The 12,059-nt window shown below is 43.8% G+C and overlaps 2 protein-coding genes across 5 annotated transcripts in view; one reads left to right on the top strand and one right to left on the bottom strand.

Moving 5' to 3' along the window:
* Positions 1-12,059, top strand: part of HSPB11 (heat shock protein family B (small) member 11) — a 44,847-nt gene that overhangs the window by 24,633 nt on the left and 8,155 nt on the right. The gene's annotated exons all lie outside the window — the stretch shown is intronic.
* The window catches only part of DIO1 (iodothyronine deiodinase 1), a 19,970-nt gene continuing 12,063 nt past the window's right edge, over positions 4,153-12,059 (bottom strand). For 3 of the 4 annotated variants that reach the window (XM_015595155.2, XM_025052128.1, XM_006919223.3), the window contains 2 exons: positions 7,101-7,300; positions 4,153-5,237 (listed from right to left, as the gene is read on the bottom strand). In XM_015595155.2, the coding sequence (XP_015450641.1) occupies positions 5,169-5,237; positions 7,101-7,300 (269 nt within the window). In that variant the 3' untranslated portion in view covers positions 4,153-5,168. The remainder of the gene's footprint in view (positions 5,238-7,100; positions 7,301-12,059) is intronic. The other variant, XM_015595156.2, reaches the window with a different exon arrangement.

Raw genomic sequence — 12,059 nt, 5'->3', positions numbered from 1 at the left:
TAAACTCTCAGGCATTTCTGGGTAAGGTAGCTCCTGTCATTTAGGGCAATTTTCAGAGAAGGGGATTCTGTGAGCTATTAGCAGTCAACATAGCAGCTGGCAAATGGATACATTGACTTGGTAAAGGGGGTCTGGACAGAGCACCAACAGCAGTGGTTCTCAAAGTATGGTCTCTGGAGTAGCAGTATCAGCCTCATCTGAGAACTTGTTACAAATGCAAATTCCCTAGCCCAACCCCAGGTCTGTTGAATCAGAAACTCTGGAATAGGACCCATGAATCTTTGTTTTAATAAGCCCTCCGGGTGATTTTGATGCATGCCAAAGTTTGAGAACCACTATACCTAGAGAATTATGACTAGGAATTACAACAAGGATGGGGGGAGAAAATAAAAACAAGGCAGGTACAGAACATTTGTTGTAAGAGAAATTACACAAAGAATACATCGAGAATTGAGACACCCATATTAATTGCTCAAAAGGGCAGAGCTCGAAAGAGAGATACAAGGATTTAAAGAAAAAATTATAAGACATAGAAGATGAAAAGTTAGCTGGCAGAACTAAGAAAATAAATGGAAGAGAAAAGTAAAACTTTCAGAGGTAAAAGTACATAAGAACCAAAAGGATGATGGTGGGAATTGTAGTCAGTGTTCATTTAGGAAAACTGTAATCAATTTAGATATATATTCAAAGCAGTGAGAGAAATAATGCAAAGAATTTGTTACAGAGCGTTGAAAAGGCTGGGAAAACAAACAGGAGATGGGAATGTAACCCAGAGCTAGAGCCCATGATCCACACTCAGTATTGACCCTTGGAGGCACCATTGCTGCCTCTGAACAGAAACTACCCCATCACCATGGCTAGTGATACCAAAGCTGCTACAGTGCACAGTCACCTGTGATCGCTACAGCCAGTACTGGAAAAAATAGCTTTTCCCTTCCATCCACTTTGTAATCTCCCACTGTGCTTCCTATTGGTAGAACCTAACAAGAAAGTGCTGACAGAAGATTCTGGAAAATTCAGTTTTCAGGCTTCCAGCTGCCTGAAATCCAGAGGAGAGTATGGAAGAGTGGGAATAGGTGAGAACCAACAAACTATATTGGGTACAATAATAAACCCAATTTAAGGAGAATCAGGATCAGAGGAGAAACCTTGAGAAAAATCACAAAATGGAATAGAAAAAAAGATTAAAAATAGTTATAGAGAAGATAATAGTTATGGAATTAAAAGGGATTCAACATACCCATAATTATTGTTCCCGAGTAAGAAAATAGGACAAAATACAACAGAAAAGATATTCGAGGCAACAGAAGAAAATGTCCCTGAAATTAAAAACAAAATCTAAATCTTAGGATCAAAAGAGGATATTAGTATTTGCCTTAATCCATTTGGGCTACTGTAGACTGGGTGACTTATAGACAACAGAAATTTATTTCTTACAGTTCTGAAGGCTGGAAGTCCAAGATCAGGGTGTCAGCAAGGTCAAGGGAGGGCCTTCTTCTGGGCTGCAGACGTCTATCCTCACGTGGTGGAAGGGGGCATGCTAGCTCTCTGGGTCCTCTTTTATAAGAGCATTCATTGTGCTCATTAGGACTGTGCCCTCATGACCTAATCTCTTGCCAAAGGCCCCACTTCCTAATACTATCATGGTGAGCTTTAGGATTTAGCATATGAATTTGGGGTGGTGGGGGGGAACACAAGCATTCAGACCATAGCATTAGTCCAGGAATTTTTTATATAAAACACTGGAATGTGTCTCGGTGAAGTTACTGAACTTCAAGTATAAAGAAAGAATCTGATAGATTTCGAGGCAGAATAAATGCAAGTGCCAGGAGAAATAAATTAAGCCGGCCTCAGACTTCTCTCTTTACTGCTAGATAACAGTGGAGCAGTGTCCACAAATCTCTGAGGTAAAGAGATTGAAAGATAATAATCTGAAACCCAGGCAAGTGTCCTGCAGGGGTAAAGACTACAGATTGGCATTAGTAAGCATGTGAGACTTCATGGAACACAGGATCCATGTGCCCTTCTTGAAAAACTACTTGAGACTTATAATGATGTAATCTATATGACTTGTTAGGTATCCTGGAATCCTTCCTCAAGCAAACACCCAACAACGCTGGATAAAATACTTTAATACACCTTTTTAAATTAATGGCTGAGCTTGCCAGAAATGAAATATGTTGCCTATGGCCAGGAACAAATTGAGAGCCTGACTCAAGGGAGGCGAATAGCATTAAAAGCAGCAGATCGTTTCTGGGGACATCTGTTAATTCCTGATAGTTGGAGCTTTGGTTTCCTAGGCCTCCTGCCAGGCACACAAGGCAATGTCTTTTGTCTGCCAGAATGGGTTGTAGGCTCCTCGCCCCACATAAAGCTAGGTACTGCAAGGGGCATCACCCTTGAAGAACAGGTGAACTGGGGGAAAAAACCTCTCACGTAAAGCAGACAGACATGTTGTTATGAAATATTTCTTTCAAATTGATGTTGACTGCAAACTGTACTCAGAGCTGGACAGTACATATTAACAAGCTTCTTTCACTTACCAATAGTTTATAATGTTAGCTAAGCAGAATGGGTTCATTCTTGCTATCCAGACCCAGAAAGGTCACCTTCAAAGAGAAAAGTCCTTCTCCATCATGAATTAGAATTGAGCCCCAACTTCCTGCAGTCCCTTGCACATGTTCTTTTTTCCACCTTTGCCAATGTAGTTTTCTCCACTTAAATGCCCTTCTCCCTCCCCATGTTCTCCATGTTCTCATCCCAAATTATGGAAGTTCTGGGCATCCTTGAAGACCAAGCCCAAAGGCCACCACCTCCATAAAGCTTTCCCAGATCCACCCAGCTCAGAGGGATTGCTCTTTCCTCTGTAGTCACTGAACATTTAGTCTCTCCCTCAGCTCTAACCCATCATATTCCCACTTGAATTATGGTCATCGCAGCGTACATTTGGGCTCCCACGAGGTTAAACTGCTGAAGGACAATAGCTGGACCTTGTCCATCTTTGCATCACTCAGCACCCAGAAAAGAATCTGCTTAATTAAAGCCTGATGCATTAAATTGAAGAGAATTGAACTGGAACACTTGAGGTCTATTTTATTCTGAAAACACAGTTCCACCTGCTATTATTTGTTAGAAACTGGGAGGTTTCTGTGCATTTATAGACATCAGTTGGAGGAGTCAGAAGTGATTCAGATGAGCGTGGTCTTATAAGCTCTCTCCTTTTGTGGAACTTAGGCGGGACAGTGCTCAACTGTGTTTTAGTTCCATCATTTTCACAACTGCTCATTCTCAGTATTCCCTCGCAGACTCATGCTGGTATTGGTCAGTTTCTTTGGCAGGATAAAGAATTTTTATTGTGTCCCTACTGTCTTGTCTTCTTTCCATCTCCCACCCCCTAAAAAGGGAGCCCAAAGAGGTAGTTGGGGAACAATAATAATAATACTAATAATTGTCAATACTTCCATGGTATTTTTTCTAAGCCAGGCACAGTTTCTGAGTGCTTTACTCATGAATCCTCTCGATGGAGTTGGCACTATTGATACCCCTACTTTATAGTTCATGATATCAAAGCAGCTTAACCAAAGTCACATAGCTGGCAAGTAGAGCCAGGACTCTAGCCTTAAAGTTAGAGATGGGGTTTGAATCTCAGCTTGTTACTTATTAATTCTGAGACCCTCCACAAGTTAGTTAATGCTGAGTCTTGATTTCCTCATCTGTAAAATGGGGATAATAATCTCTTCTTTGAGATGTATAGAGTTTAAATGAGATAACCCATCTGAAAGTGCCTGTGTCTGATAGATGACTAATGGTAGCTATTTTTAAAAAAGGATAAAATAGCACAGTAATAATAACATTGTAGCAACTATAGCAAAGCCCAGGAGAATGTTTTCATGTAGAAAAGTGCCTCCCAAGTCCATTCTTTTATGTCATATAGTGAAGGTACTTTGATTCCAATGTGAAAAATTCTCTAGCAGGAGTTCATGTATTTGACACGTAACACTTAGAGACTGAGTGTTCTTTCCATCAAATGAGGCCCTTCCAGCATATGGTAATTTTGCTGATCAGATTACTGTACATTGGGGTGTAATAAAAGATAGAACAGGCTGATGCAGATTGGAAAAGAAAATGTAAAGATCACACTGAAGCCATCCCTAATAGGCTGATATATTTTAATCATTCTGTATTAACTTGCTGCATCTTAAAATATATATTTTTTTCAAATCAAGTCACAGCTGTGTGTACTTTAAGCTGTGGCCGTCATAAACAAATATGAAAAGAAGCAGAGTTAAAACAGATGAATAGCAATGATATCCATTAGGCTGATATAACTAAACACAAATGACCATTAGGAGACTTGCAAAAAAGTCAGAGAAACAGAATTTCAGATATGAGCTCTTATATAACTGATGACAGCTTTGCTTGTGCCTGTTGTCTAGTTTGATTAAGGATATAAAGTATTTGGGAAGCCAATCCTCCAAGTGACTTTGTTGATAAGTAAAGATAGAGGAAGATTCCAGGGTACAGAGAGCTAGATTTCTTTGAAAAATATATTTAATGATCGTGAAGTGAGTCTCCTCCTTTTCTACGGTAGAAGTGGAGGTGTTACCATGGAAACTCACCCCTCATTACCATCACCACTGACTGGTTTCAGTCTTTTGTCAAGGAAAGGATTACCATCTTTACTGTCTCCTCCCATCCCTACTCTCTCCTCTTCCATTTCCTCCTTCCTCTCTAAACATCTGGAGTTCTCCCTATGCTTGGTTCTAAAAACCAATTTAGTATCTTAAATCATCAATTCCATAAATGGAAAATTTGGTAAAATGCATTAACCTGATATGAAGGATGCCATATCTCACCACTTGGTATTAGAGTGACAGGAGAAGTACGCCTGTGGAATGCGACTGCTCTCACACTCTGCGACATCGCGCAGGGTAAGTGCACGAGACCTCCACAGCGGAGGCAGTGTGGAGTTGTCCATTCTTTAACACTCAGCTCACTTGCTGCTTCATTTTCTGATTATCACAATTATTTGCTTAGATCGGAAAAAGCTGAGCTAGTGATTCGACTGTGGACACAGATCAAGAAGTAAAAGCCAGCTAGGTTGTGGGGAGAGCCAGGCCTTGAGAAGTCTTCCTGTTGGTCACCTAGAACTGGGAGATCTGTCCAGATTAACTGTGGAGCTTTTCCAGAACAGCATGAACTTCCTCTGGATGATAGTTCCAAGGGCCAGGTTTACCCTGCAAAAGAAACGAATCAGCATTCCCAGATTTCTGACTTGCAGGAGACCTGGCCTAGTGATATCTCTGTGGGAGTGATCAGGGTGGTATAATCAGTGGTAGATGCAACCATGAGGTAGGTGAGATCACCCAGGGACAGTGTATGGGATGGCACCAACATTTAGTGGGAAGACTGGACAGAGAAGTAGGAAAACCAGAGGGGGTAAAGTTAAGAGAGTTCAAAAAGAGAAAGGGGTCTATACAAATAAGCTTTCTTTCCATAATCAGAACTTCAAACTGGCCTTATCTTCGCCCCTCACATCAAGTACTTTCCATTCCACATCAGAAGCACCTCTGCCTCTCTGTTGACACTGCCCTAGTTCAGCTATCTTCATCTCCTACTTGGGCAGCTACTACGCCTCCCGACAATCCCCAGTCCTCTGCTCCCTTGCTCCCTCCAGTCCATTCTTCACCCAGTAGCCAGTGATCTTTCCAAAATAAGGATCTGATCGTGCATCTACCCTGCTCAAAACTCTACAACGGCTCTCCTTTGCCCAAAGATGAAGGCCAGATCCTTGTAGCCCAATGCCCGCAATTGTCCATTCACGCCCTGCCCTCACTTGCCTCAGTGCCTTTGCCCACCCTCTTCCCAATATTTGCGATAATTTTCACTCACCATGCAAGCAATTGTCACTTCCTCTGAAAGGCCTACCTTCCTCCAGGGGTTGGAAAACTAACAGTCTGAAAGCTAAATCTGTTCTGATGCCTCCACACCATTTTGTTTACCTATTTTTTTTAGGGGGGGTGGTCCACAAATTCGAAAATATTTACTTCCGGGCCCTTTACAGGAAAGGTTTTCTGACCCCTGCTTTGAAGTCTCATAGCACTTGGGTCCTAGGCTGTGAAGTAAAATTTGGACCATTGTTAATTCATTTTTTGGGTTTCTAGTACTTGCACAGGGCCTAACCCAGGGTAGGGACTCAGTGCCCAGTTTGCCTCACTCATGCCATCTGGTCATCTTAGAGCCATTTCTCAGAGGAAGGGAAAAGAAGGACCTGAATCCTTGTACTGTGACCCTTGGCACCCTGGGGATTCATCTGCATGTTGTTGCTTATTTCCCCCGCATACATAGGGCTAGCTTGATGTCTGGGCAAAGGAGCATCCACATAAATGGGCATCGTGTACTCTCCAAGACTGGAAATCCCTTCATCATCTATAAAACTTAGTTTCTGCCTTCTTGGGGAGCCAATAGTGTCAAAGGGGTCAGAGGTTGTGATTATGTCCCTCGTGCTGGCCAGGCTGGAAGCCATGAGAGGAAGGCTGGACTCAATTCCTGCCTTGAATTCCTGTTTCGGCATTTCCAGCTCTGAACTGCAAGGTTTGTTCTCTTCTGGCCTCCTGCAACCCCTCCAGGTTCAGGCCTGCTTCAGACATTAGCTGCTTTAGACCCTCCCACTCCTGATTCATTCCATCCAGAGGATTTAGAATCGAAATCAGAACCTTGTTCAGTGTGACCTTGGGCAAGTCAATTGCCCTCTCTGAGCATTATTTGTAAAATAGGAACAACATTCTTCAATGCTCAGCTTTAAACTAAACCAGGGCTGGGGCAGTCTTCTGGGTTCAGAAAGCAGCCAGGAGGCTGCAGCTCCAGTCTAAATGTTAGGGACTTTTCCTGTACATTATTTCGTCCCCTATGACATGGGGGTCAACATCTCCATTTTGCAGAAGAAGAAACTGAAGCTCCAAGAGAGGAAGACTTGCTCATGGTCATATGGCTGGTAAATGGCTGGGCAGTGATTTGAATCCAGATCAGCCTGATACAAAGCCCTCTCTTTGCCCTTTGCCCTCTCTGGAACCCTGGCCCCTAGGGAGGCTGGTTACCACCTTGTAGAGGATCCTGCCCTCCTGGAGCACATAGAGCCTCTCAGGCAGTGCCGCGTAGAGGTGGCTGCTCTGGTTCTTCATTGTGTCCACCACCACAGGGCACTGGGGGCTTCTGTCCAGCAGCATACGGGCTGCCTGCAGGCGTTCCTGGAGGTTCCGGTGGTTCCTGATTTTCACGTTGTTCTTAAAAGCCCAGCCATCTGCAAGAGGAAGGCCAGGCACTGGACTTTGAAACCATGGCATATACTTCCTACAGACTAAATACCACCTCCCCCTCCTTTTAACTGTAGGCCCCAGATAGAGGAGCCCTTGGTCATAATTTGGCCCAGTTTCCTACTATGGGTAAATGCATGAGATTACGTAGGAATTAGTGGTTAATCCAGAACTGAAGCCTGCAGCTCCTGACTCCTAGACCTTGGCTCGTCAGTGTAAGACAGACCAAAAAACCAGTGCTCCTCAAACTGTAATGGGCAAATGAATCACTCAGGGGCCTCGTTAAAGGAAGATTCTGATTTAGTCTGTCTAGGGTGGCACTGAGTCTAGCTAGTTCTCAGGATGCCAAGGCTGCTGGTGCCTGGACCACACTTAGGCAAGGGTCTCGAGAAATAGTTCTTTTAAGTGTGTGCTGCCCAGACCAGCAGTGTCAGCATCACCTGAGAGTTTGTTAATAATGCAAATTCTCAGGCCCCACCCTAGACTGACCAGGAATGGGGCCCACCAATCTATTTGAACAGCCTTCTAGATGATTCTAACACATGCCAACATTTAAGAACTTCTGCTCGAGTCTAAACAATTTCCCTCTTCTAATTATTTTCCACCAGAGTGTTCTTTCCAAAATGCAAATTTGACCATGTCACTCTCCTGTTTAGATATTTCAATGGCTCCCTATTATCCTCAGGATAAATCCCAAACTCCTCAGTGTGGCCTACCAGGTCCTTAGTGAACTGGCCCATCTCTCCAGGCTTCCTCCAGATTTTTGCTCCAGATAGGTGGGTGTAATACTTGAGGTTCTTTGACCCACTCACCCTCAAGCTGTCTCTCACTTCTGCCCTTTTCATCACAGCTCCTGCCTCTAGCTGCAGTGTGAATAGAGCAGGACCTTCTCTTTCCTTGTTTGGATACTATGACTTCCACTGCTGCAGCTGACGTATTAGCTGTACTGGCAGCCTCATGATCAGGCACTCAGAGTGAACTTAGAGCTGAGTACAACTGCTAGCCTGGCAATCACTCTTATGTTCATCCTCTCCTAAGTAGTCCTCCTGCCACCTAATCTTACTGCTGTCTAACTCATCATCCAGAAATCTCTGAGAATGATTCCTAACGTAAAATTTGATGATATTTTTTCTCTGCTTAAAAACCACAGGACCAGCTTCTTAGCACAGCATTTAATGATACCTGTCATCTCTCCTGACCTACCTTTCCAGTCACGGCTGCCAGTCTTTCCACATTAGCCAAAGTGGACTCCTCCTCAAAAGACTCTGATACCTCTCTGCTCCTTCTCATCATCTCTTCCACGTATGAAATCCAACCTGTCCTTTTAAGGCTCAACTCTAATGCAAGGCTTCTTAATGTTAGTACTATTGACATTTCGGGCCAGATAATTCTTTGTTGTGGTGAGCTATCCTGTGTGTTGTAGGATGTTGAGCTGCATCTCTAGCCTGTACTCACTATATGTCAGAAGCATCCCCTCCTTCAGTTTGTGACAACTAAAAATGTTTCCAGACATTGCTAAACATCCCCTGGAGCGGCAGTCCCCAACCTTTTGGCACCAAGGACCAGTGCTCCTATGAGAATCTAATGCCTGATGATATGAGGTGGAGAGGAGGCAGTGATGCTAGGGAAGGGGCTGCAAATACAGGTGAAGCTTCACTTGCTCGCCCACTGCTCACCTCCTGCTGCGTGGCCTAGTTTCGAACAGACCACGGACTGTACTAGTCCGCGGCCTGGCAGTTGGGGACCCCTGCCCTGGAGGACAAAATCACCCTCAGTTGAAAACCACTGCTCTAAGACCATTTCTTCCAGGAAGCCTTCCCCGACCCACTCAGCTGTGCGATATTGGGCAAGCACTTCATATCTCTTTAAATCCTCAGTTTACCCATCTGTTAAATGGGGTTAATAGAACCTATATTGCTGAGGCTTAAATGAGTCAACTTGGAATTCTCTGTGCTCTGCTTGGTTAATAGAAGCTGCTAAAAAAATATTGGTTTATTTTGCCTGACTTCTCTAAAATAATAGACAGATGGGAAAGAACCCAGTTTTTATTCTACACCACAGGTTTTTTTTTTCCTACTTTGCTCTAGAGATCCCCACCACCCCCACCACCTCTATGCCAAAAACTAAAAACAAAACAAAAACAAAAAAAAACAAAAAAACTCTGTTCAAGGCTGCTTAACTTTAAATGGAAGGGGATTTTCCACTGGCCCCATTTGCCAAGGTGCCCTTCTGCCTACTTACAGGAGGTGGCACTCATTAGCTAATGGGCCAACAGGTTGAAAAAAATAACCATAAAAACCACAAGACCCCCAAAGGAGCCTAAATCTCAGGCCCATTTGTAGCCCTACTGGCTTTGCCCTTCTACTTGCCCTATTTCTGGGGAGCCTGGAACCCAGATAATGTGGTCACGGGTTCCTTTGGAAGGTAAGTGGCCTGTGTTTATTGCCTCCCATGGTAACATAAGTTGCTTAAGTCCATCAGCAGAATTGGCTCCACATCCACAGTACTTCAGAGTCCTCTGCTCAGTAGTTGCTCTTCCCCCAAGAAAAAACACTTAAGTATTTATTACCTGCCAGAAGACTTCAAAACTTTGTAAATGACAGTAACATCAGCTTATATTTATATCGTGGTTAGGCAGTCAGTCTTGTCCATCCACTAACTTGCTGGAGCTTCACAGCAGCCTCCTATTGGAGGCTGGGCAGAGGCTCTCATCCCCATCCTACAGCTGAGAATATGGAGGCCCAGAGAGGAGTTGCGTCCCAACATCAACTGTGAGTTCCTTAGAAGCAGGAACTATGTGTATCTTTCATCTCTATATCACCAGGCACAGCATAGGACTAGACACATAGCAGGTACTCATTAAATATTGCAGAATGAGCAATTCTGTGAGGTCAGTGTTGTCATCCCATTTTAGTGGCGCAGAAGTAGGTATGGAAGGTAAGTTGCCCCAGGTTGTGTGGCCAGCATGTGATGGAGCTGGGACTCACACTCAGGTCTGAAACTCCAGAGTCTGTTCCTCCCACCACAACTCATGGTTCCCCGTAAATTATCTCAGCAAACGTGGTGTGTGAGAAGAAGGAAGCCAACTGATTTGGGCCATAGATTTTAGACCTCCTTGGATTGGTAGACACTGGCTCTGTGCACTTTAATTCTGGGATTCAGGCCATACCCACTTTTGTCTGATTGACAGAAATGAGTACCCTGGGGAAGGAGGTGGAGAGGAGAAGGAAATGCCTGAACTAGGAGTGGCAAAGCACGGAGGCAAGAAATTAGTCTGTCAGGACAGACAGGAAGCCTTTCCTCAGTGGATGAGGTGGATAGCCCTGGGTTGTGGAAAGGATTAAACCTGCTGATTCCAGGAGAAATGGGTCAGGACCAGAAACAATTTCTATGATAATCTGATCCCTCTTGTCACAGTTTATAACTTATTCTTTTGGAGATTAAAGCTGGATCTTCTAGGACCTTGTTGCTCCAAGTGTGGTCCCTGAATCAGCAGTCTCAGCATCACCTGGGGAGCTGGTTAGACATGCAGAATCTCAGGCCCCTTTGCAGCCCTACTGAGCCATAATCTGCATCTTAGTAAGATCCCAAGGTGACTTGAGCACACAGTAAAATTTGAGAAATGCTGTTCCAGGACAGTTCAACGAGCTTTGGCCGAGCTTCAGTTGTCAGCTCTAATGACATCAAGGTATCATCTCTTCTTAGCCATGGAGACCACAGACACTTGTAGATACCCAAGTTATCTCTTTAACTGATGGCTCTGCCCTCCCAAAGGAGTATTTGACGAAGAAGTACATCATGCTTGCCTTTGCTCTCCTGTTACCTATGCTGTTTAAATGTTATTATGGAAATTTTTAAATATACATAAAAGGAGAGAGAACAGTATAATGAACCTCTGTGTACCTTTACCCCATGCTAATATTTTAAGTTGCCCCAAATTCTTAATGAGGCCAGAAGGTGCCAATTAAATCAATACAGTATTAATTGAAAGCAGTTCTCAAACCTTTGGGTGCATATAAATCAAAATGGAATGGCCTGGTGTGGGGCCCTGGAAGATGCATTTTCAACAAGCAGCCTAGGTGGCTCTGACATCAGGGGTCCAGGGACCATACTGCAGAAAGTTTGCTGGCCAACTTTGCTGATAATTATTTAATAGCAATCTCTACACTTACAACATGAGGATAAGCCAGCAAAGCTATAAAATATTGGCCTAAACCACTTATTCACCCAACTTTTACTGAGCTCTGAGTCTGTGACATGGACTCTGCCAGGCGCTAGGTGACAAAGATGAGTCTTGTAGGGACATGGGTGAGTAAACAACACTCATTCTACTTGGCCACCCGAACTTCTTGCCTTCTTCAATCTCTGGGATTGAGAGTTGAACCAAATTCATGGATTCGATCCTCATGAAAACTGAGTATATAGAAGTATATCAGACTATTTGTAAAGTTCATGGGGCTTAGACCAAGCTGAGAAGTTTTAGGGAGAGATATGTCTGCCCATTGCAAGAAAGGGCTTTCTCATTAACAGAACTGTCCAGCAAAGGAACAGCGAAGGAAACAAGATTTCCCATGAAGTAATAAAGATGGGTGACCACCTGTTAGGGGCTAAAGAAGGATTCCTGCCCCAGATAAATGCTGGCCTGGAGAAGTGGTTCTCCAAGTGTGGTCCCCAGACCAGCAACTTCAGCATCACCCAGAGCTTGTTAAAAATGCAAAGTCTCAGGCTCCACTCCAGATCTCTAGG

This window comes from Pteropus alecto, unplaced genomic scaffold (assembly GCF_000325575.1).
Source record: "Pteropus alecto unplaced genomic scaffold, ASM32557v1 scaffold25, whole genome shotgun sequence".
Taxonomy (NCBI): domain Eukaryota; kingdom Metazoa; phylum Chordata; class Mammalia; order Chiroptera; family Pteropodidae; genus Pteropus; species Pteropus alecto.
Note: the sequence above shows the minus strand (reverse complement) of the source record. Positions and strands in the feature narration are given on the sequence as shown.